General features: G+C 45.6%; 1 protein-coding gene across 3 annotated transcripts in view; it reads right to left on the minus strand.

The window, feature by feature from the left end:
- Positions 1-3862: 3862 nt before the first annotated feature.
- LOC106566935 (mediator of RNA polymerase II transcription subunit 13-like) overlaps positions 3863-25650 on the minus strand; it is a 138642-nt gene continuing 116854 nt past the window's right edge. The window contains exons 7-31 of one of the 3 annotated variants that reach the window (XM_014135556.2): positions 24769-24933; positions 24201-24354; positions 23958-24062; positions 22908-23603; positions 22554-22764; positions 18038-18113; positions 17826-17953; positions 17556-17628; positions 17098-17318; positions 15860-16062; positions 14830-15758; positions 13115-13294; positions 12642-12877; positions 12076-12298; positions 10214-10529; positions 9855-10110; positions 9374-9562; positions 8975-9198; positions 8574-8716; positions 8233-8391; positions 7425-7589; positions 6936-7087; positions 6682-6846; positions 6425-6552; positions 3863-6113 (exon numbers count right to left, since the gene is read on the minus strand). In XM_014135556.2, the coding sequence (XP_013991031.1) occupies positions 5981-6113; positions 6425-6552; positions 6682-6846; positions 6936-7087; positions 7425-7589; positions 8233-8391; positions 8574-8716; positions 8975-9198; positions 9374-9562; positions 9855-10110; positions 10214-10529; positions 12076-12298; positions 12642-12877; positions 13115-13294; positions 14830-15758; positions 15860-16062; positions 17098-17318; positions 17556-17628; positions 17826-17953; positions 18038-18113; positions 22554-22764; positions 22908-23603; positions 23958-24062; positions 24201-24354; positions 24769-24933 (5630 nt within the window). In that variant the 3' untranslated portion in view covers positions 3863-5980. Of the gene's footprint in view, positions 6114-6424; positions 6553-6681; positions 6847-6935; positions 7088-7424; positions 7590-8232; positions 8392-8573; positions 8717-8974; positions 9199-9373; positions 9563-9854; positions 10111-10213; positions 10530-12075; positions 12299-12641; positions 12878-13114; positions 13295-14829; positions 15759-15859; positions 16063-17097; positions 17319-17555; positions 17629-17825; positions 17954-18037; positions 18114-22553; positions 22765-22907; positions 23604-23957; positions 24063-24200; positions 24358-24768; positions 24934-25650 lie in introns of all 3 variants that reach the window. The other 2 variants (XM_014135564.2, XM_014135550.2) reach the window with 2 other exon arrangements.

Raw genomic sequence — 25650 nt, forward strand, 5'->3', positions numbered from 1 at the left:
ACAAAAAAGGAAAGGAGCTATAGTATATAACCTTAGTCCTGACCTACGGCACAGAAATACTGATCTATATATACAGGCCCAACCCCTGAAGTGACTCTTATCACCACTCTATGCAATAAGGTTGTATTGTCTTCTCAGGAATTCAGCCTTCTCTGTGTTCATCTCTACAAACCCATTCTGTCACAGTTCTGTGAAGCAGAGGGTCTGTTGTCTTTACGTCCTGTAGGTCTGATGTCTGATTGGAGGTTAACTTTACAGTAATACTATTGGTCAATAATGCTGATTTTCAATCCAAACAAGTCAGATGTTATAAAGGGTCTTAGATTCATTGTCTCTCTCTCTTTCTTTGTTCCTGACCTAGGCTGGCGAGATACACTCTCTCTCTTTCTCTCTCCACCCCAGGGACTTTTGGGGCATGGCCTTGAATAATGCCTTGTAATGCTTGTTAATGCTTTGTAACTTAAGCTTTAAGCCTTCTATGTGAATTAATTAATTTTACAATGTTATTAAATCTATTTGCCTTCAGAATTACATTCTTAGACCTTTCTTGATTGCCTATTACCGTAACTCAACTATAATTTATTGAATATTGCTAAATCATCTTTATGGAGTCAGATAAACATTTTAATAGACTAATTGCATAGTCTTATCATGGGTCGCATGTGAGATATACACTGAACAAAAATATAAAGGCAACATTAAACATTAGGCCCTAATCTATAAATTAAACATGACTGGCAATACAGATATGCATCTATGGGTCATAGATACCTTTAAAAAAAAGTAGGGGTGTGGATCAGAAAACCAGTCAGTATCTGGTGTGGCCACATTTGCCTCATGCAGAACGACACACCTCCTTCGCATAGAGTTGATCAGGCTGTTAATTGTGGCCTGTGGAATGTTCTCCCACTCCTCTTCAATGGCTGTGCTTATTGCTGCATGTTGATTGGAACTGGAACATGCTGCCGTACACGTCGAACCAGAGCATCCCAAACATGCTCAATGGGTGACATGTCTGGTGAGTATGCAGGCTTCCAGGAATTATGTACAGATCCTTGCGGCATGGGGCTGTGCATTATCATGCTGAAACATGAGGTGATGGCGGCGGATTAATGGCACGACAATGGGCCTCAGGATCTCCTCACGGTATCTCTGTGCATTCAAATTGCCATCGATAAAATGCAATTGTGTTCTTTGTCCCTTGCTTATGTCTGCCCATACCATAACCCCACCGTCACCATAGGGCACTCTGTTCACAACGTTGACATCAGCCATACACACTGTCTGCCATCTGCCCGGTACAGTTGAAACTGGGATTCATCCGTGAAGAGCACACTTCTCCAGTGTGCCAGTGGCCATCGAAGGTGAGCATTTTCCCAATGAAATCTGTTACAATGACGAACTGCAGTCAGGTCAAGACCCTGGTGAGGATGACGAGCACACAGATGAGCTTCCCTGAGACGTTTTCTGACAGTTTGTGCAGAAATTCTTCCGTTGTGCAAACCCCCAGTTTAATCAGCTATCTGGGTGGCTGGTCTCACACGATCCCGCAGGTGAAGAAGCTGGACGTGGAGCTCTTGGGCTGGCGTGGTTACACTTGATCTGCGGTTGTGACGCCATTTAGACGTACTGCCAAATTCTCTAAAACGACGTTGGAGGTGGCTTGTGGTAGAGAAATGAACATTCTAGTGGAAATTCCTGCAGTCAGCATGCCAATTGCACGCTGACTCAAACCTTGAGACATGTGTGGCATTGTGTTGTGTGGCAAAACTACACAGGTTATAGTGGCCTTTCATTGACCCCAGCACAAGGTGCACTTGTGTAATGATCATGCTGTTTAATCAGTTTCTTGATATGCCACACCTGTCAGGTGGATGGATTACCTTGACAAAGGAAAAATTCTCACTAACATGGATGTAAACAAATTTGTGCCCACAATTTGAAAGAAATAAGCTTTTTTGTGCAATGTTTTATTATTTCAGCTCATATATATACACTATATATATATATACATAGCACCAGTCAAAAGATTTCTTCAAAGTAGCGACCCTTTGCTTTGATGACAGCTTTGCACAGTCTTGGCATTCTCTCAACCATCTTCAAGAGGTAGTCACTTGGATTGCATTTCAATTAACAGGTGTGCGTTGTTAAAAGTTAATTTGTGGAATTTCTTTCCTTCTTTATGCGTTTGAGCCAATCATTTATGTTGTGACAAGGTAGGGGTGGTATACAGAAGATAGCCCTATTTGGTAAAAGACCAAGTCCATATTATGGCAAGAACAGCTCTAATAAGCAAAGAGACAAGACAGTCCATCATTACTTTAAGACACGAAGGTCAGTCAATACCGGAAAATGTCAAGAACTTTCAAAGTTTCTTCAAGTGCAGTCGCAAAAACCATCAAATGCTATGATGAAATTGGCTCTCATGAGGACCGCCACAGGAAAGGAAGACCCAGAGTTACCTCTGCTGCAGAGGATAAGAACATTAGAGTTACCAGCCTCAGAAATTGCAGCCCAAATAAATTCTTCACAGAGTTCAAGTAACAGACACATTTCAACATCAACTGTTCAGAGGAGACTGCATAAATCAGGCCTTCATAGTCGAATTGCTGCATAGAAACCACTACTAAAGGACACCAATAAGAAGAAGAGACTTGCTTGGGCCAAGAAACACAAGCAATGGACATAAGACTGGTGGAAATCTGTCCTTTGGTCTGATGAGTCCAAATGTGAGATTTTTTGGTTCTAACCGCCGTGTCTTTGTGAGACGCAGAGTAGGTGAACGGATGATATCTGCATGTGTGGTTCCCACTGTGAAGCATGGAGGAGGAAGTGTGATGGTGTTGGGGTGCTTTGCTGGTGACATTGTCAGTGATTTATTTAGAATTCAAGGCACACTTAACCAGCATGGCTACCACAGCATTCTGCAGCGATACGCCATTTGTTTTTCAACAGGACAATGACCTAACAGGCTGTGTAAGGGCTATTTGACCAATCACCCAAACTCAACCCAATTGAGATGGTTTGGGATGAGTTGGACTGCAGAGTGAAGGAAAAGCAGCTAACAAGTGCTCAGCATATGTGGGAACTCCTTGAAGGCTGTTGGAAAAGCATTCCAGGTGAAGCTGGTTGAGAGAATGCCGAGAGTGTGCAAAGCTGTCATTAAGCCAAAGGGTGGATACTTTGAAGAATCTCAAATATAAATATTTTTGATTTGTTTAACACTTATTTTACAATGTATAAAATAGTAAAAATAAAGAAAAACCCTGGAATGAGTAGGTGTGTACAAACTTTTGACTGGTACTGTATATAATATACTTATGAATCAAATATTACCCCACTACAATACAGATTATTGAATGAAACCAGCATGGTGCAAGGAAACACTATCATTCATATTTCTGTTTTGTTTCAATAAGTTAGAAGCTGACGTATGCTACAGCAATGTGAGCGAACAAGTCGTGTCTGGACTTCTACAGTACCATGACAGAGCAGCTCTCAGCATGTCTCCCACATAGTCTCCAATATGCAGGGCAGATGTGATCGGGGGTCCGAGGTGTTGATCCAATTCACAGGTCTCTGTGTTGACAGGACAAGGGGAAAGCATTGAAACATGCTAACAGGCCCTCTCCTCCCCTCTCCTCTCTTCTTCACAAATGCAGATAGCAGAGCATTGAAGCGCCAGACCATTCCACCCACATTACATGTAGTCCCTGTCACAGCATGGCAATGGAATCAATGTCTGGGACTAATCATGCAGCTTGTCTCAAATTCAATGACTGATCTGAATGGCACTGTCCATAATCATATAAAGATATCAAAAGATTAAAGACTCCAGTGTCGAATAAGACAGCATAGAGAACACACACACTCAAAGGGAGCTTTTTTTCAAGAGTTTTAATAATTTACTAAAAAAAAAAAGAGTGTAAAAGTCACAGATCTCTTCTCCAAGATAGATCTGTCTCATATTCAAAATGATGGCAGATGTAACAAATTTGCAAACTTGCCCTCTTTTGTACTTTAATGTACATTTCTTGGCAATACACCCTTGGCTGTATTTTGAATGAGACTTCATATGTATATATTTATATTTAAAAAAGCCCACAGCAAAAAATACTTTATAGGAATCACTTAAAATAAAGTCAGTTAAACCAGCATGAAATGTACAGCTTTGAGAAATTCGAAAAAAACGCAGGTGAAAAGTGTATATACAAACATGCTAGGAATTGTACAAATAGCAGGGCTGTTTGAGTGGAGCTCAAGAAATAGGCTTTTCTGATGGTTTGCTTGACATCATTTAGGACCACCACTGAAATAAAGCATATTAGTTAAATATACAACACCCATGTAATGCTCAAATACATACCGTTGAAATCTATTGCCTATTTCAAGTTTATTTAGCAGGAGAAGAGAGACACTTTATAAATATATCTTTCCTACAGTATTAAGCTCCTTAATTTAAACTCATTAAATAAAACGGCAAAAAGTTGACATTTCAATAATTGAAAAAATATAAAAGTATAGAACTAAAATACATTTTCTTTGATAAAAGATTTATACTGTATTTGCCTCTTCAAAGAGAAAGTTATGTATAAACCACTATCACCATCATGTGGCTGTTTTAGAGAAGTAATATATTTATATACACACACACATATATATATATATATATATATACATATATATATACACATATATATACACATATACATATATATATATATGAATTTATATGCATGATATAATATATATAAATATGAAAGTTTATCATTTTTGTTTTTTACAATTTGCTTCAAAACGTCAATTTCCATTTCCGACCCCAAGGTGATTGATATTAAATTTGGAAATGACCTTGATAATTGTTTGTCTTCAAAATGTAATTTTAAATATTAAAAATAATTCTAAATTCTTCACAAATGTCAGTTTAACTCTATAAACAAGAACCTCTGTTCATTATTTGTCAAATAGTATTCAGTGTGTTCATATGTACAGCAATAAAATTGTAACTTCCAAAAGTAAGGAAAAAGTGCCATTATCAAATGCTTTGACCTCACAGGAAATTGTTGTGTTCTACGCCCTTTTATGATTGTTGGTATGAATTTCATTACTAAACCGCGAGCCAATGAACTCACAACTACAGTTCCTTACAAACATGTAAAAGTGTTATTGAAGGTAGGAAGCTGCTGTGTTGCTATGGTCAGTTGGGTCCCTGGTTGTGCAGTGTGGGGCAGATACAGGACACCTATGCAGGTGACTCCCAGGCTCCCATCCTACATGAGGATGTCTGTATCTCCCAGGGTATCACTGTTATGGCTGGTAAGGGGGATGGTCCAAGTCTTCATGCAGGACCACACTATAGGTCACATAGTGCACCCTTTAACATGTTTCCTCCATGGCTTCAAAACATCTTCAGTCTCACAGGAACAGGGTGAAAAGTCCTCCTGTACAACAATGCTGATCTGATAATGACAAATGTAACACTGAAATGTCCTATTATGACAATAAAAAGGGCATAGCTGGATATCTCCATCTTCTCTCTCAGACGGTACGTGCCTTTTCAGATGGTTGTTGGCATATCACCGCATCTTACAATAACCGTTTTTTAAAGGTAAGAATTGCACTGGACTGGTCTCATGGCTGACCCTACTGTTCATGTTCAAAGGTCTCTCTGTACTGTACATAGGCGTTTGTTTGTTTCCCAACCAAGGACCAGCACAATCTGTTTTCCTACTGCCACCATTTTGGCCATCAATCCACTGAATTATAGCCATGATTTGATCACAGATCACATGGTAATACTAGGTGTAAAAGGGGTCCATAAGTCTCACCCTATCTGTCCTTCCTGAATTGTTTTAACAGACCTCTGGCTCTCTCTGGTGTCCCGGCAGAGACATTGCAGGCAGGCAGGCACACATAACCTCAGAGGCCATGGATTGTACAGTACTCAGTTTCCGTAGCTGTCCATTAGTAAGTCCCATCGCTAGAGCATGTTGAGGACGGCATTGTACATCTGTGTGAGCACGGCCAGGTGGACGGGCAGGCAGGAGCGGCGGTCCTGGGTGGCAGGGTTACACGTCAGCCACGAGAGGGCGTTGTACTGCTCCAACACAAACCTACAGCAGGACGAGCACCAGGGTTTGGGGTTAGAGAACACATAACATGAACATACATCATACTAAATGAAGTGTTGACCTTTATAGCCTTCAAATGATCCCTGCACATATGCTACTACTTCATCACAGAGAGCAAATTAGTGACAATAACAACCAATATGACAGAGTAAGAAGACGATAAGGTGTTATACAGTAGAAGAAGGTAGGATGGGTAGTGGATCTCTGGTTTTCCAGAAATCCTGTTTTAATGTTGGGAAAGTTAGTGGAGTTTTGTAACCATAGCTACTGGGCATACAGCATAACCTACTAACCTGAGCACGTCAGAGGTGGTCTTGGAGTCCAGAGGGTGAGGTATCCTCTTGGTCGTCTTGTCTGAGTTTGTCTGATTGGGCTCATCTGATTGGGCTGTGGCAATGGCGATGTGGTGGTGTAGAGATGCCTGTAGGGGAGAAACAGGGGTAAGTGTCTGAACACACACACACACACACACACACACACACACACACACACACACACACACACACACACACACACGCACACAAAATCAACAAGTATGTGGATCCCTTACCTTGAGAAAGAGTGGACACTGGTTCTGAGCCTGAGGGCAGGAGGCCCAGAACCAGTGAGGCAGGCTGTCAGCCTGGGCAGTGGAAACATAGTATCCCAGGGCTAGAGGCTGCTGCTTCAGCTCCTCCGGAGGGTTCTCCCTGGACAGAAACCTCTCTCCCTGACTCTGGAGGACAGAGGGAATATTAAGGATATATGGCCACCAGCAGTGGATAGTTCATATGAATTGAGTCACAGCCTGCTTCCTGAACTCACCCTGTTATGCTGGAAGTGTGAGCTTCCCCCCATGCCAGAGGGGGAGCCTGGGGAGGGTACGGGGGAGGTGTTGGGGGAGGGGTGCAGGTTGAGAATGTCATGTCCTATGTCATTCTCCAGCTCGTCAGGGAAAGGCAGGTCGAACATGTCGTCTGGAGACAGAAACACAGCAGAGAGTTATCTATCTAGTCAGTTACATATACACATCTCATACACAAGAGGTGTAGTCCACAGTATCTTCCTCTGATCCTATTCCAAACAATCCTGAGAGAATTGTACCCTCTGGTGGGGATATTTGTGAACTTCACATAACTTAAATACAGCAACAGTTACTGTAAGTTGCTGAGTATAAAATACCTAACTACCGATATTAAGCCTTCCAGCTCTATAGATTTTTAGATATAATGTTATTGTCGCTAACATATTGGTTGTACTGAATAAACCTGTACACTCTGCATTCAACATGGAGGTCTAATGTGGAGCCCTTACCGGCGTTATCCTCTGTGGGGTAGGAGCTGGCAGCCAGCTGTGTGGTGGCGGAGGTGGGGAATACCAGGATGTGGGTACAGGAAGCGTCTTGAGGGGTGTTCAGCTGGGACGTCTGCAGGTTGAGGGCTGTGCTGCGACCAAACACCGAGCCCATCGTCACTGCGTCTGCACACACACACACACACACACACACACACACACACACACACACACACACACACACACACACACACACACACACACACACACACACACACACACACACACACACACACAAAAGTGCCATGTGTATGATAGTAAACCTATGGGCCCTGTCATGCAACAAATCCCATGAACTTGGCCTCCATGACGATGGAAATGCTCCGGCGCTCCGTTGCCAGGGAAGCTGATGGGGACTGAACACTGCACATTTCCAACAGCCCGCTTCAATAGAGCTTGCTGTGTGTTTGACAATGAAATCCTTTAAGTGTGTTAAAGTTTGTATTGCTGTGCACAATGTGCTACAGTGCAGTCTATACTGTAAAATCTACTTGGCCTAACCTTACCTCAAAATGCTGCAATCACCATTATGTCTGCATTACTGTGTGCTGTGAAGTGAGTGTGGCAGCTCGCAGTGCTCCCTGAGTGTGTGGCAGCATTGGGGTTAAACACACTATTACACTGTTCACCCTTGGCTCATAACATCATGTTGTATCTGTAACTCCAGGGCTTACAGAGTGAGCTCCTATAACATCTATTAAATATGTCTAGAATATCTGGAAGGTTCACTAAACACATCATCCATGGGCCCAGCAGTGCTGCTGCTAACCTGGCATCACCACGATGGAGCCCTGGGGTTCCATGGCAACCAGGCAGGCGCTGAGGATGGAGGGGGAGTCGGCGGAGGAGATGCCACACATACGACATGCCTCCTTCAGCTGGCGACTGATGGAGTGGAGGGAGTGCTCCCCCAGGAGAACGCTCCAGTCTGGAGGGAGGGAGGGAGACTCAGGTCAATACAGTGAATTGTTCTACAGTCTACTGTCATCCCCTCTGGATCAACTGAAATACTGAGGCAGAAAACATGGAAACAATAGTTCCAGCAGATCTCACCTTCCACCAAACACCAGGGATATTGAAACAGAGTTAGATGCACTACGCTGAACTCACCTTTCAGTTCACCATGTCCTAGTCTGCCCAGCCGACCAATTACGATCCTCCATGGCAGTGAGGTCATCTGGATGATGCCGACACACCAGTCCCATAACTTTTGCAGTCCCATCTTCCTGGCTGAGACCTTGGGCCACCGCGCTCTGAGGAGGAGCAGGGAGTGATAAGAAGAACGTCTGGTAATGTCTATAAAGCCTCATGAACTCTATAAATATAAAGGTTTTGAAATGCAACATTAAAGTGGATTACTTTACTCAATATAATATAGCCTAGCCTACTATGCATAATAGATATTATATGATTGAATTTGACATTATGTAACATTAGCACAGCATCATCAACACCTCATACATATCCCACACTCTCCCAGGCCCTGAGTGATCCAGTCACTGACTGACTACCTGTTGGGCACATCGATGTTGATGATGCAGGTCTCCAGTAGCTCTCCCTGTTGGTCGGTGCAGGAGACCAGGATCCAGCGCTGGTCGTGGGACAGGCAGTAGCCCACAAACAGCACGTTGTACCTGGAAGGGATCTCTGCCCACACCTCCCCTGGCTCCGGCATCTTGGCACGGGTAGGACCCAGAATGTACGGGGGAGAGTAGCCCTGTAGAGGGCTGGGGTGCTGGGGAGGGGACAGGGGGAGAGAGTGGGATTGTCAGACATTTGGAGCATTTACTAACCAGATGAGATGTGTAGGTAGGGTAGGCCCCTATGTGTCTGACTGAGTGTGTTTGAAGCCTGTGTGTGACTTTGAATGGGTGTACATGTCTTTAAGTGTGTGTTTGTCCAAGCCTTACCTCTGGGCTCTTGAGCACAGATTCTAGGGTGGAGGCGGGGCCAAAGCCAGTCAGAGACTTGATGTGTGTCTGTGTGGGTAGGAGGCGTCTGCACTGGGAGTAGGCTGAGAAGGCCAGGGAGCGCAGGTGCTGCAGGTACAGAGGGCTCTCACCACTGGCTGGCTGGAGCAGGTACTGACATGGCACCACCTGGACAACCCATACAGAATGAATGAACACTCTGGTATGAGCAGATTGACCTGGGGAGCTATTCACTGCTGTTAGCCGTGGTAGGACACCCAGACGGTGTCTTCTGGCACTCTATTCCACATATAGTGCACTCCTTTAGACTAGAGGGCTCTGGTCAAAAGTAGTGCACAATGTAGGGATTAGGGTGTTCCCCCACAGTCTCAGTCACTCATCCATACAGCCATTAACATTGAACCATACAGAAGCAAAGCTATAGGTGGTGAGGGAGGTACAGTACAGTATATGATCCTACCTGTAACACCAGTGCTGGTCTCATGCTCTCCGGCAATGTCTGTAGCATCTCTGTGTAGCAACGCAGCAGCCCTAGTAACCACACACTGCCTGTCTCCACCTCCTCACCCTCCTCCTCCTCTCCTCCTCCTCCATCCCTCGCTTGGCCCGAGCACAGGAAGGGGTCCACCACGTAGATCACAATGGCCGGGGGGTGGGCGTGGCTATCGGCCGAGTCCGCCAGCGTGGGGATGCCGATTCGCTCCCGCTCCGCCACACTGGAACAGGGGGCGGAGACATATATCATGATAACATAGAATACTGAATAATAACATAGTAATACAATAGTAATATAGAAGCATAGATGCCCTGGGTCCTCACCTCTCAGGGGTCTCTGGCTGGCTAGGTGGTGGTGGTGGGGCATTGGGGGTATTCTTGACCTCAGTGGACCCTCCTTGGGTGCTCTCTGCTGGACCTGGCTGGCCCGAGGCTGCTGCTGTGGGGGTTGGGGTGCTTTCTGAGCTGTGGGCCACTGGGGGGGCTGTTGACTCTCCCTCAGCAGGGGCCCCAGGACCATAGGGGGGCTGGCTGGAGGAGGGGGCAGGCTGGGCTGAGGAGGGCGTAGGGGCTGGAGGAGGCTGAGGCTTGGGGGGTAACAACAGACTGCTGTCCAAAGACAGGGCAGACAACTGTGGACCTGGATGAAGGAAAACATAGAGGAGGATTTAGAGTTGAAATGCATTGAGTAGTTAGTGTTTAGGGGTGGGGGTGCTGCAGCACTCTCAGCACCCCAACTTCCTGTGGCAATGGTTAGTGTATATACATACAATACCAGTCAAATGTTTGGACACACCTACTCATTCCAGGGTTTTTCTTTATTTTAACTATTTTCTACATTGTAGAATAATAGTGAAGACATCAAATCAATGAAATAACACATATGGAATCATGTAGTAATCAAAAAAGTGTTAAACAAAGATTCTTCAAAGTAGCCACCCTTTGCCTTGATGATAACTTTGCACACTCTTTGGATTCTCTCAACCAGCTTCATGAGGTAGTCACTCGGAATGCATTTCAATTAACTGGTGTGCCTTGTTAAAAGTTAATTTGTGGAATTTCTTTGCATTTGAGCCAATCAGTTGTGTTGTGACATGGTAGGGGGGGTATACAGAAGATCACCATATACACAGAAGACCACGTCCATATTATGGCAAGAACAGCTCAAATAAGCAAAGAGAAACGACAGTCCGTCACTACTTTTAAGACATGAAGGTCAGTCAATACGCGAAAATGTCAAAATCTTTCAAAGTTTCTTTAAGTGCAGTCGCAAAAACCATCAAGCGCTATGATGAAACTGGCTCTCATGAGGACCGCCACAGGAAGGGAAGAAACAAAGTTACCTCTGCTGCAGGGGATGAGTTCATTACATTTACCAGCCTCAGAAATTGCAGCCCAAATAAATGCTTCACAGTTCAAGTAACAGACACATCTCAAAATCAGCTGTTCAGAGGAGACTGCAAGAATCAGGCCTTCATGGTTGAATTGCTGCAAAGAAACCACTACTAAAGGACACCAATAAGAAGAAGAGACTTGCTTGGGCCAAGAAACACAAGCAATGGACATTAGACTGGTGGAAATCTGTCCTTTGGTCTGATGAGTCCAAATGTGAGATTTTTGGTTCTACCCGCCGTGTCTTTGTGAGAAGCAGAGTAGGTGAAGGGATGATCTCTGCATGTGTGGTTCCCACTGTGAAGCATGGAGGAGGAAGTGTGATGGTGTGGGGGTGCTTTGCTGGTGACACTGTCAGTGATTTATTTAGAATTCAAGGCACACTTAACCAGCATGGCTACCACAGCATACTGCAGCGATACGCCATCCCATCTGGTTTGCGCTTACTGAGACTATCATTTGTTTTTCAACAGGACAATGACCCAACACCCCTCCAGGCTGTGTAAGGGCTATTTGACCAAGTAGGAGAGTGATGGAGTGCTGCATCAGATGACCTGGCCTCCACAATCACCCGACCTCACCCCAATTGAGATGGTTTGGGATGAGTTGGACCGCAGAGTGAAGGAAAAGCAGCAAACAAGTGATCAGCATATGTGGGAACTCCTTCAAGACTGTTAGAAAAGCATTCCAGGTGAAGCTGGTTGAGAGAATGCCAAGAGTACTCATATGTCCCAACTGGTACAATGTCCCTTCATCACTTCAGACAATTGCAATCATAAAGTTCAGTGTTTCACCTAGCTGCTTCCTGCAGGCGCGCGCATAGAGTTGGAGTTTTCTGAGGTTGTCGCTGTGTTGCTGTCCAGCCCAGGGCCCTGTGAACCACTGGTCTACCTGCTCCTCCTCATGCCTCTCCTTCTCTTTCTCCTTATCGGTCTCAGTTTCCGTCTCTGCCCCCACACGCACCAGCCCATCTCTGGAGACCTTTGCAAGTGGTCTGTGTTTCCCCAACCGACACGTCTGAAAATGACAAAAAGTATGGGTCAAGGGCATATACATTTACGTCATTTAGCAGACGCTCTTATCCAGAGCGACTTACAGTAGTGAATGCATACATTTCATACATTTTTTTTTTCTGTGCTGGCCCCCCTGTGGGAATCGAACCCACAACCCTGGCGTTGCAAACACCATGCTCTACCAACTGAGCTACAGGGAAGGCTATATACACAGTATCCCACCCAGTGTCTTCAAACATTCACAGGAGGTGGAGGCATCTAATGGGTAATTGTATATTCTGAAAGAAACAACAACTAAGGAATTGCTAGAGGAGAGGTTTGGGATACAGTAGTATAATAGGACTTACCTCATAGACAGCGCTGAGCTCCTGGAAGAAGGCCTGTGCCCCGGCCAGCAGGGTTTCAGAGTTGGGGCAGAGCACCAGGAAGGCCACATCCCTCTGTCCCCCATATGGTTCCAACAGCAGCTTCTCCCAGAAGGGAAGCGCCAGGGGCGACAGAGCCAGGAAGTTACGGTCATAGTTATCGTAGTAGCCCAGCAACAGGGTAGGGATGGGAAGGGGCTCGGGCGACTCCTCTGACCCTAGTGAGAAGAAAGATGAGAAGATTTATGGAAGGCTGGACTGGACTGAAAGAGGTCAGGTGATTGTCTTGTTCGATTACATTTCTCCAGTTACCCTTTGTACAGCAATGTAAGAACCTGAAATGTTGACATCAAATATAATTTACACAAACAGTTCATGGGAAATCTATCTAAAATACAGTACATTGCAAATATCTACTGTAGATACGTCAATAAAGAGTGTCCCTGGTGGCTTACCGTAGGATCCCCGGCCGGCCATCTTGTGGAACTGTTGCCATGTGAGTGGACCCTGGACATGCTGGATGTTCTCCCAGGTCCGGCCCGTACGTTTTTTCTGGATTGCGTCCTGGAGGAAGGGCTGCAGGGACAGCAGCATACGCACCACGTCCTGGGACGACAGAATACTGATGTCCAACACTAGGGAGAGACAAGGAGACACACACACACACACACACACGAGAACACACACGAGAACAAACACGCACACACAAACACAGAAATACATACATTACATAAATAAACATTAGACATCATACACATTGAACGTCACATTACACAACAGTCCGTATCTAACATAGAGAAACATGGATTTAAACTTTGAGTGAATGGATTGATCTTGTATAATTTTCCATTCTAAGAAAACATAAGCTACACTACATGACCAAAAGTATGTGGACTCCTGCTCATCTAACATCTCATTCAAAAATCATGGGCATTAATATGGAGTTGCTCCCCCCCTTTGCTGCTTTAACAGCCTCCACTCTTCTGGGAAGGCTTTCCACTAGATGTTGGAACAACGCTGCGGGGACTGCCACAGGAGCATTAGTGAGGTCAGGAACTGATGTTGGGTGATTAGGCTTGGCTCACAGTCGGCGAGCCAATTCATCCCAAATGGGGTTGAGGTTAGGGCTCTGTGCAGGCCAGTCAAATTCTTCCCCACCGATATTGACAAAATATTTCTGTATGGACCTCGCTTTGCGCACAGGGGCATTGTCATGCTTAACCAGGAAAGGGCCTTCCACAAACTGTTGCCACAAAGTTAGAAGCACAAAATTGTCTACAATGTCATTGTATGCTGTAGCATTAAGATTTCCCTTCACTGGAACAAAGGGGCCTAGCCGGAACCATGAAAAACATTATTCCGCCTCCACCAAACCTTACAGTTGGCACTATGCATTCGGACAGGTAGCATTCCTGGCATCCGCCAAACCCAGATTCGTCCGTCGGACTGCCAGATGGTAAAGCATGATTCTTCACTCCAGAGAACGCGTTTCCACTGCTCCTGAGTCCAATGGCGGCGAGCTTTACACCACTCCAGCCGACGCTTGGCATTGCACATTGTAATCTTAGGCTTGTGTGCAGCTGCTCGGCCATGGAAACCCAATTCATGAAGCTCCCGATGAATAGTTCAGTTCTGCTGAAGTTGCTTCCAGAGGCAGTTTGGAACTCGGTAGTGAGTGTTGCAACCGAGGACAGACGATTTTTACACAATACGCCCGTTCTGTGAGCTTGTGTGGCCTACCACTTCACGGCTGAGCCGTTGTTGCTCCTAGACGTTTCCACTTAACAATAACAGCACTTACAGTAGACCGGGGCAGCTCTACTGGTCAGAAATTTCACAAACTGAATTGTTGGAAAGGTGGCATCCTATGACGTGGCCACATTGAAAGCCACGTTGCAAGTCACTGAGCTCTTCATTAAGGCCATTCTACTGCCAATATTTGTCTATGGAGATTGCATGGCTGTGTGGTCTATTTTATAAAACTGTCAGCAATGGGTGTGGCTGAAATACCCGAATCCACTAATTAAAGGTGTGTCCATAAACCTTTGTATACATAGTGTATTTATAACTGTAATCAGTTCACTGCAGATAGACAGCCACTATCAGTTCTATCACCACTGTCATCCCTACTGTCATCCTCCAATTACTATCACCCCTTGGCACTCCTTACCGTTGGTGTGAGGCCAGGAGTGTAGAGCGCTGCTCCTCACAACAGCCGGATCTACTTTCCCTCCGGCGGGGTTATCCACATACTGCTGCCCCTGTACCAGCGCGTTGTAACACTCCACACACGCATCACTGCCATCCGTCCACTGCTTATCAGCCATCCAGCTCTGGAGCAGGGCCCCCTGGCGGCCGTGGCAGGAGCAGGCAGGAGGGAGGTGTAGGGAGGCCAGGGAGGAGATGGGCTGGGAGCACTGCTCCTGGAGGAGCCCCATGACAGAGGAAGGGGCGGGGGAGGAGTCCTGGGGGCGCTTGGCCCGGGGGTCTCCCATGGGTGGGTCTCTGCGGCACAGTGCCAGCCTCCTCTCGGCTGCCCGGCCCACCTCCGAGCCCCTCCCGAAGATGTCCAGCTCGTCCTCCAGGAAGAGGCCCGTGCCGTGGGCCAGCCGGCGGTTGACGATGGCGCTGAAGCCGCACATGCAGCGGTACTGGTCCTCGAGCGTGGAGTCGGGGATGTACACGCCCACGTCGGCACCCTTCACGTTCATGTTGCAGGCGCAGATGCAGCAGCTGTCGAAGTTGCGATCTTTGAAGACGTTGAGGACTGAGTCAGAGAGGAGCAGGGCGGCGTACAGGCTGTGGGCCTCGGGCAGGGCGGGGCAAGACGCATGGGGCTCAGTCAGGGAGCTCATAGGCAGGCTGGTGGAGGGCGTGGAGGCAGGGGAGCTCAGCTCTGTCCCGGTGCCCTCCTGCTTCACAGAGCCTTGCCCGCTGGCCGTGCCAACGCCCTTGGGGGTGCGCGGGGTACGAGGGGTGGGGACGGAGAAGCGGGGGGTGGCAGGGGAGGGTGAGGGGAGGATGCTGCCGGTGGTGCCTATGGATAGGGCACTGGCACTCAACTGGGCATACTCCTGGTCCCCAACACTGGGGACGTTGCTGGAGGACACACACACACACAGTAAATTCAACGTGGTAACGTTTAAGGTACATTTTATGAACATCCATCCAGCTGTAATAGAACCAACCTTGGTACTTACACATATCCATCTCTGATGAAGGAGGGCGGCAGGGAGGAGTAATGCTCCATCTTGGGCAGCAGGGCCCAGGAGGGCCGGTAGTAACACTGGTCAGGCACCTTAATTGGGGGCAGACACTGGCTGGGGAGGGTCCGCAGCGGAGCAAACATTGAGCAGCCCATCTGTGGCTGGACAGACGGGACACGGTACACAAATGAGAAGTCCTGCAGAGGGGGGATGGGGAAGGAGAGCTCATTGTAAATGTGTTCCCACAGTATCACAATGTGTCACAGAGAGAAAATTAGCACTTAACACCGACACAAGTTGAAACAGGCTGTGTGGTGAGGAGCAGTTTAGGTATTTGGTTCCACATACCAGTAAGTCCTCTAGCAGGCCAGCCCAGCAGGTATAAACATGCTACAGCAACATCAGTCAAGACCAAATGAGACGCTAAAGTTTACATTAACACTGGTAGGCTGCATAGTGCCCTGTAGCTACTTTATTTGAAGCCTTTTCACTATTATAACATTCATCATACGACCACCAGTGTTGGGGAGTAGTGAACTACATCTAGTTCAACTAGTCATGTAACTGTAGCTGTAGCTTGGTGGTAGTTGAACTACATTCAAATCTATGTACTGTTTTCAATACTTAATTACTTTTTTGCCATTTAACACTGTAGCTTACTACTGGAACTACACATTACTTTTTCTTCAAAACGAAAATAAAAAATGGGTGAAGTAGGCAATCATTTCCTTTCTTTTTTGGTATCAGACATGACTAATTCTCACTTGAAACATACGTAGATTTTGAGTTTAATAGGCTAAATTACACATTCTGTTAACATATGACCCCAAAGTGATCTCTTCTTGCAATTTGTAGTCAATGACATTACAGATTTACATATTTTTCACATATACATACTTTTCACGAAGTGGTTTGGATGTAGTGAACTACTTTTTCAGAGTAACTTTAGTGTAGTTTAACTTCTTCCAGTGTGAAGTAATTGGTAACTCCGTAAAATATATTTCCAGAGTAGTTTCCCAAACACTGATGACCACTAACCATATTAACCAATTTGAATATATCAATCGGTTACATGATGTCACTTTTCATGGGACTTATCTCACTTTACAAAGTCAATCCCATTGCAATTTACTGTTCAAATATGGTCAATCTTGAATTGTATATCATCAAGATTTGCTGCACATGCTACAGACTTAATCATTTCCATTCCCATTGCTTCTGTGGCGCCTCACCTTAATGTCCTCATGTTTAGGACTGGCCATGCCTTCCTCCACCTCCATCCGGTACTCCTGGAGCTGGGTGGAGGACAGGGGGCCCAGGGGGTGGTCAGAGCCCCCCGAGGGGGCTGGGGGCTCTTGGCTGGGGGTGTCGCGGTATGTCATGATGGGGGAGAAGGCTGGGTGCTGCTCCAAGGACGGAGGTGTGGGGAACATCCGCTGGAGGTCTGCTACTGCTGAATGGAGAGAGGGATGGGGGGAGGAGATGAGGGGAGGGGAGAGCGAGAGAGAGGGAGAGGGAGGGACGGAGATGGACAATGAGAGATAAAACAGACCGAAACAGGCAGAGAAGATGTGAGAGGAGAAGAAGAAAGATTATTATTCCCAGGACTCAGAATCATGCAAAACTAAGCTAACATGCATAAGATAACAAACAAACTGCTGAACATGTGTACATGTAAAGATGGACTCACTTGAAGGATAGGGCACAGCCACCCTCCCCTCCCTTCGGTCTTCACCTCCTGATACCAGGACCCTGGCTGTGTGCTGATTGGGGAAAGCAGTCTACAAATTATTATACAACACATATCTAAGTCTCCTTGGATAAAAGTGTCTGCTAAATGGCATGCACAGTTCAGTATACAATTATTTATTATTATGATGAGTGTATAGCGCTTTGTTGAACGAGGGAATGAAAATGAAACAGATTTTAGACATCCAGTAATTGTTCAAATGTTTCTCACCCCAAGTTCCTCCTCATCCTCGTCGAAAATGTTCTCCAGGTCTGAGATGAGGACCACCAGATCAGTCTCCCTGGTTAGAGGAGGGTTTTGGGCTTTGGCCGCCTCGTCGTCCTGCGGTGAGTCATCATCTAGAAACACACAAACAAGACAATCAAACACAGCGCAAAGAACACACCTCATAATACATGCGTTGTCAGCATTCAAATCCTTACCAGCTTTGGGGGCAGAGCTAAAGATGGACATGGCATCTTTCCCATCAGGCAGTGCACCGTTGCTAATATCCTCTCCCTGGAAGACAGTTATATTCATGAAATTTTGTCAGCAGGTGATTGTCAACCAAATTACTTCCGGTCTCACTATAATTCACCGTTAATTAACATAAACACATTTAGCAGCTCCTGGCATCCACACATAGCCTACAAGCCACTGATGCAGACCTTTGGAAAATCTACATTTTAAAAAGTCTAATAAATACATTTAATATAGCCTATACCGTCACAATAAATCCATTATTTATTTTAGACAGGTCTAAAGAAACATGAAATTAAGAAAATGTTGTCTATTTCAGAAGAACACAATAGCATACTCTGAGTTGTCCTTATGTTAGGTCCTGATCTGGCTATACCACATGGCCATGGGCTACACTAGTTCATTTAGCAAACAAGATTTGCCTAGAATTCCGTGGCATTATTTTATAGTATGAAGAATACAATTGAATATAGCTGAATAAAATTGATTTCTGATGGAGTGCGCACATGCTGCTGTTCTGTGTTGAGGGGTTAACAAAGAAACAGGTCCTACTGTATGCTTAATTTAGAGTTATTCATGCAACTTTAGTTGTCATAAAAACATTGGGCTACATGTTTTGATTTTTAATACATTCCAAGGCTTCATGATGTGACTAATGATGATTTGAAAAAAGTTGCTTGAAAGGCATGAGCTCTGCTTTGTTTTTTTGCGCAGGCTGCACACACTTCATCAGTCTCTCATTCACAATTTAACAAACCCTTGATAATGCCTCGAATTTCCCGGTGGCATCCCCCTTGTGTGGCTGTAATGCCCCTTAAAAAAAATCCATGCCTTTTGCTGCCAGTGGCCATTGTGCTCTTGGGCTGAATATAACAACTATAATTCCCTTCTCCCAGCTGCGTGCTCCCGAAGGACCTCTTACTCACATGGCTCTCTCAGGTAGCTCAATTCTTATTAGCCAATGCCTGTCACGTGATTAAGTCCTTAGCCTACTTCAGAGCTAAGATGCCTACAAGTGAAGACAGACACATCGGGGACACAACTGCGCGCCTCCTTCTTATCGAATTCCGAGAGGCATATTGAAGATGTTAGAAGAACTGTCCACATTTACTTTTCGTCAGCCAACAAAATGAGTAGGCCTAACGAACAGCAAAAGCACTAGCCTATGTCAATCTACTATCCCCCATAAGACAAAAGTTGACCTATTCTGTTAGTGAAAGAAATATTCCAAACTTAGTCTGGGACAGTTGTGGGATGCGATAAGAGCCCACGTATTTATTTACTTACTTAACCTTTATTTAACTAGGGAAGCCAGTTAAGAACAAATTCTTAATTACAATGACAGCCTACCCTGGCCGAACCCTAACCCGGACGACGCTGGGCCAATTGCACTGCCCTATGGGACTCCCAATCACGGCCGGTTGTGATACAGCCTGGAATTAAACCAGGGTCTGTAGTGACGCCTCTAGCACTGAGATGCAGTGTCTTAGACCGCTACAACCACTCGCATCAATTTATTTTTTTAAAGCAATGAGGCTGATGTAACAGATCAACATGTTTAGCTTAAAAGTTTGATAAACTGCTAGGCTTTCTTCACATTATAAGCGCAACAATGCACACACGGCAGTAAGCTATAGGTGTGAAAGTTCCATTAGCAGGAAAACACCATTCTCAAAAGTGACCGCAAATGCGATTTATGCATGTAATACTTTATTATAAAGGTGCATTTTTACAGTGAAAATTATCTTCCCCAAACTTGAAACTCACGCGCCGCCTATGTATACCAGTTAGGCTCTACTCTGGTTGTAAAGCGGATTAATGTGCTTAATTTTAAGAACTTATTTGCACACTTTAGTTGTGATAAACTTCATCAAAACAAATAGGTCTATGGGCTAGGCTACATGAGGTGTGCGACTGTGATTTGAAAAAGTCGTAACGGAAGGCATGTGCTGTTTCTTGCCTTACTGCACACAAGCTGGACATCATTCACAAGATATATTATATCATTCACAAGTGATAATATACGTATCTTTCACAAGTGATAATATAGGTATCATTGACAAGTGATAATATAGGTATCATTGACAAGTGATAATATAGGTATCATTGACAAGTGATAATATAGGTATCATTCACAAGTGATAATATAGGTATCATTCACAAGTGATAGGCTAATATTATCACCCATCAGACTATTCTTGATTTAATCTTGTCTTTACACATACTAAATAATATATGAGTGAAATGTGTTTGGATTTAGAATGGGCCATTATCATGCACATGTCTCGGAACAGGGGCAGGGGAAAAAAATACATGTCATATATCCACTTACAGTGGCTTGCGAAAGTATTCACCCCCCTTGGCATTTTTCCTATTTTGTTGCCTTACAACCTGGAATTAAAATACATTTTTAGGGGGTTTGTATCATTTGATTTACACAACAAGCCTACCACTTTCAAGATGCAAAATATTATTTGGGGTGAAACCAACAAGAAATAAGACAGAAAAAATGAAAACTTGAGTGAGCATAACTATTCACCCCCCAAATGCAATACTTTGTAGAGCCACCTTTTGCAGCAATTACAGCTGCAAGTCTCTTGGGGTATGTCTCTATAAGCTTGGCACATCTAGCCACTGGGATTTCTGCCCATTCTTCAAGGCAAAACTGCTCCAGCTCCTTTTATTTTTTTTATTTTACCTTTATTTAACAAGGAAAGTTAGTTAAGATCAAATTCTTATTTATTTATCCTTCAAGTTGGATGGGTTCCTCTGAGGTCTGGGCTTTGACTAGGCCATTCCAAGACATCTAAATGTTTCCCCTTAAACCAGTCGAGTGTTGCTTTAGCAGTATGCTTAGGGTCATTGTCCTGCTGGAAGGTGAACCTCCGTCCCAGTCTCAAATCTCTGGAAGACTGAAACAGGTTCCCTCAAGAATTTCCCTGTATTTAGCGCCATCCATCATACCTTCAATTCTGACCAGTTTCCCAGTCCCTGCCGATGGAAAAACATCCCCAAAACATGATGCTGCCACCACCATGCTTCACTGTGGGAATGGTGTTCTCGGGGTTATGAGAAGTGTTGGGTTTGCGCCAGACCTGGCGTTTTCCTTGAAGGCCAAAAAGCCCTTCTTCCATGTGTTTGGGGAGTCTCCCACATGCCTTTTGGTGAACACCAAACATGTTTGCTTATTTTTTTTTTTTTAAGCAATGGCTTTTTTCTGGCCACTCTTCCGTAAAGCCCAGCTCTGTGGAGTGTACAGCTTAAAGTGGTCCTATGGACAGATACTCCCATCTCCGCTGTGGAACTTTGTAGCTCCTTCAGGGTTATCTTTGGTCTCTTTGTTGCCTCTCTGATTAATGCCCTTCTTGCCTGGTTTTGGGGTTTTCGTGGGCGGCCCTCTCTTGGCAGGTTTGTTGTGGTGCCATATTATTTCTATTTTTTAATAATGGATTTAATGGTGCTCCGTGGGATGTTCCAAGTTTCTGATATTTGTTTTGAACCCAACCCTGATCTGTACTTCTACACAACTTTGTCCCTGACCTGTTTGGAGAGCTCCTTGGTCTTCATGGTGCCGCTTGCTTGGTGGTGCCCCTTGCTTAGTGGTGTTGCAGACTCTGGGGCCTTTCAGAACAGATGTATATATACTGAGATCATGTGACAGATCATGTGACACTTAGATTGCACACAGGTGGACTTTATTTAACTAATTATGTGACTATGAAGGTAATTGGTTGCACCAGATCTTATTTAGGGGCTTCATAGCAAAAGGGGTGATACATATGCATGCACCACTGTTCTGTTTATCATTTTTATTTATTTTTCGAAACAACTTCTTTTTTAAATTTCATTTCACCAATTTGGACTATTTTGTGTATGTCCACTAAATTAAAACCAAATAGAAATCCATTTAAATTACAGGATGTAATGCAACAAAATAGGAAAAACGCCAAGGGGGATGAATACTTTTGCAAGGCACTGTAAATAACATAAATGGAGGACGCTTTTCCCACGGTTCAGTTTCATGCAAGCCAGATAGGCTTTACTCCTGTTGTGAAGCAAAGCAATGCGCTTAATATTAGGAAAGTTGCTAAATAAGTATAGTATGCCTAGCCTATAGAAAGCTGATGGGATCCTCTTTTTAATAGAGGCCATCAAAACTCTGTTTTCTCATGCAATTACATAGCCTATAGAAATGTTGCGCAACATGAGCTCATGGGCTCTCATGAAGTGTTTGATTTGATTTTTGATGACATTTGCATTGATGTTAGCGTGATTAGAGGAACAATAGGGGGCTGAGTACCAGGCAGTTAGCAAGTTTGGTAGGCTACTAATGACCTTCAGCAGCATCAGAGCTTGGAGAAGCCTACAGTAGTTACCATAACTAAACGGTCACTTGGAATTGGACTGCAGCAGTAATACAGTCACTGTAACAGCCCTATCCACCAACAATAATAATCATTGCAATTTGTTTTTACTTACCTTGGGGCCTCTCTTGCTAGGGTCTCGGCCCTTCAGTCTTTTGGAGGTGGGGAAGCTGTACTCGATGTCTCCCTCCTTGAAGTCATATGGGTCGTCCCCAAGGTCCCCCATTCCTTCCACCCCAGGCTGCTGCAGTAGACCCAGGGTCTGGATGTGTTCCCTAACGCGCTCCTCAGATATCTTGAAACACTTCTCTGTCTGCGCGAATAGTCTGGAGGGAAATTAGATAGGAAACTTAGAGTGATCCTCTGAGTGTGTGTGTGTTTGTGTGCCTGCCTGCGTGTGTGCATGAATGCTGGCATGCGTGAATGCGTGTCTTTAGTTTCTACGTTTATGAACTGGTCTCTCTCTCACCTTTTCAGTGCAACTCCCTCAGTGACCTGTGTCTCTGTCTTTATTTCCACTCTGTCACTGGGCAGCTCTGGAGGCCTGAACTCAGCCTTATCAGCCCTGGGAGTCCTGAAGCCCCTCCACCAGCCCACCCCAGCTTCCCTCTCTCTGGGCCCCAGAGGGGCTGCATAGAGAGCAGTCGCACTGGGCTCCATCACCCCCAGCCCTGACGCCCCATCTGGACAGGGGGCCATGCCCACAGGAGCGTCCAGAACCTCAGGGTCCTGCCCCACCCGCGGATGGGGGCTGAGCGTGGGGGGTAATGGGGAGACGGGAGAGTGGAGCAGGGACTGGGGGCCTTTCCTGCCAGCTGAGAGGGGCTTGGGGTACTTGCAGGTGGGCATGGGATCCAGGAGAGGGTCCAGGGCGACTAGGCCGAGCTGGGAACCTTCAGTGGAGTCTTGTTCCAGGCAGCCCTCCTGGCCCACAGAGAGCCGGTGGTGGAAGGGGGTCATGGCGGCGACCCTCTTGGGCTGTTTGTCGGGTTTCTCGGACTTGTCCGTGGCCTTGTGCTTAGGCAGGGAGGGAGGAGGAAGTGCTGGGCCCAGGGAGGGGGTGGGGTTGGCACCAGACAGAGGATTGGCAGAGGAGGTGTTGGTCTGCTGCTGCTGTTTCTGCTGCTGCTGTTTCTGCTGCTGCTGTTTCTGCTGCTGCTTTAACCTTCAGGAAGAGAAACAGGATCTGATGGCAGCCAGAACTAGCGTGGCAGGTGAGGATTCTGTTCTTAAACATACTGAACACTTTCAACTATGTGTAGCAACTTGTGAGGACTTGTCTACATCATATCATATCAACACAGTATATTTAATACCAATAAAGTACATTTTCACAATGTTTACATTATTTCTACATAATCAATACGCAATATTCCATTTCAATAGGCTTCACATAAGTAGCACCAGTCTTTCGGTTAAAAGCAGTGAAAAGCCTTAAAATGAAGCCCAGATGTGTGGTACCATGCTGCAGTGTTAAACGGCTGGGGCACTACCCCCAGATGCCAACCCCTGTGCCAACCTGGAGCAGCTGCAGGGTGCCCTCTCGCCCGAGTCGATAAAGTCCCAGGTGGTCACCCCGTTTGGCGCCTCCTTCTTTGGCGTCACGTTACTGGGCACACTGCATCTGGGGGCACAAAGAGAGGCGTGAGGGCGCCAATCGTGTCACTGCACATCAACACTAACAATCCCACCGTAAATGCCAAGAGATAAACAGTGTCTGGAGCTGTGCCCCGGTTAGCCAGCAGCCTCTCTAGGCACTCACTTGTGTTGCAGTTGGTTGAGATAACACTCCTTCCATGCCTGATGCACCACCTGATTGGTCAGTTTCTTCCCAGAATGCTTTGGGCTGTGGTTGGTGGCCCCAATGGCCCTCTCCTGGGCAGGGAGGATGCTGGACACTGTCACAAAGCCACTGTCTGCTGAAATAATCAACAGATGACATTATTCACTGGAGTTTGTTCCCTTTGGCCAGGCTGTGGGTGGATGTCTTAAAAGTGTACAGCAGGAGACACTTTACTAGGACTCTTGAGATATTCAAAAATTGCAATCAGACATTCAAGAACAACTCTGCAGCTACAGTATAGCATCATTAGTTTGTTTGTATCAGCTGTTTTATTTCTTCATTTGTTAGATATTCATCAAGTAGACTTCATTCAATGTTGATTATGGATTTTATTGCATTTAGAGTTGGGTTATGGATTGCAGTATTGAGTTGTTTTGCTGTTGTGCAAGTAGAGCTGAATCAGAGTCATTTTGGGTATGTAATTATTTAGGGTCAAGTTCTGGAGTTTATGATGATAATATGGTGTGGTGGTAGAGGCATCCAGTACCTGAGCAGGGCTGTTCAGGTGAGGTGGGTGGTGTGAGGGGGATGCTACAATGGGAGGGGTCTCTGCTGAGCCCCTGGGCTCCGGGGGCAGGTAGGGGCTGGTCCACAGGCAGGTCGCCATGGGCAACCAACACAAAGGCTGCTGGGTAGATCATCCTCACACCACCTAGAAGAAGACGAAAGAGTAGTTTAAATCCCCTCACATTCACACAGATGCACTCTTATCCACCCCACACACTCCTTCTGTGGCCAATACACACTGGATTGGTTAATCATTGCATGGCCTATAGCGGCTGGTTGGTACTGGGCTTAGGGAGGTCTGATTTCAATCAGTTCTAATCAATGATGAGGGGTCAGGCAGCCAGTCGATGGGCTTGGCAGCCAGTCAATGGGCTGATTACACCATGCTGTGTATCCGTCACTCCCTAGAGCTTCACTGAGCTCCTCTCTTCTCCTCCTATCCCTGGAGCTTCTCTCATCTTCTCCCAATCTCTCCTCTTCCCCTCCCCTCTTCCCTTCTCCTCCACTCTCTTCCTCTCTCCTCTCCTCTCCTCTCCTCCCCTCCACACCTCTCCCTTTCTCTCCTCTAATCTTTCCTCCTTACCTCAATGCACTCTGAGAGACATAACACTTCTCACTTGAGAGCACTGGATCCACCACTAATTAACCACCTCCAGTATCATTTAGCCTCAAACAGACAATGAATGTGCAATCAAAGCTGAGACTAAAATCAATGAAGAGCTATTGTTCCCTCTTTAGGTGTGATAATGATAATACATTTCAGTAACACCATATCAAAACACTTTGCCAATAGCCTACTGTCACCCATAGCCTATTCTTCAGGCGCGTACACTGAGTGTACAAAACATTAGGAACACCTCCC

Source organism: Salmo salar, chromosome ssa01 (assembly GCF_905237065.1).
Source record: "Salmo salar chromosome ssa01, Ssal_v3.1, whole genome shotgun sequence".
NCBI lineage: Eukaryota > Metazoa > Chordata > Actinopteri > Salmoniformes > Salmonidae > Salmo > Salmo salar.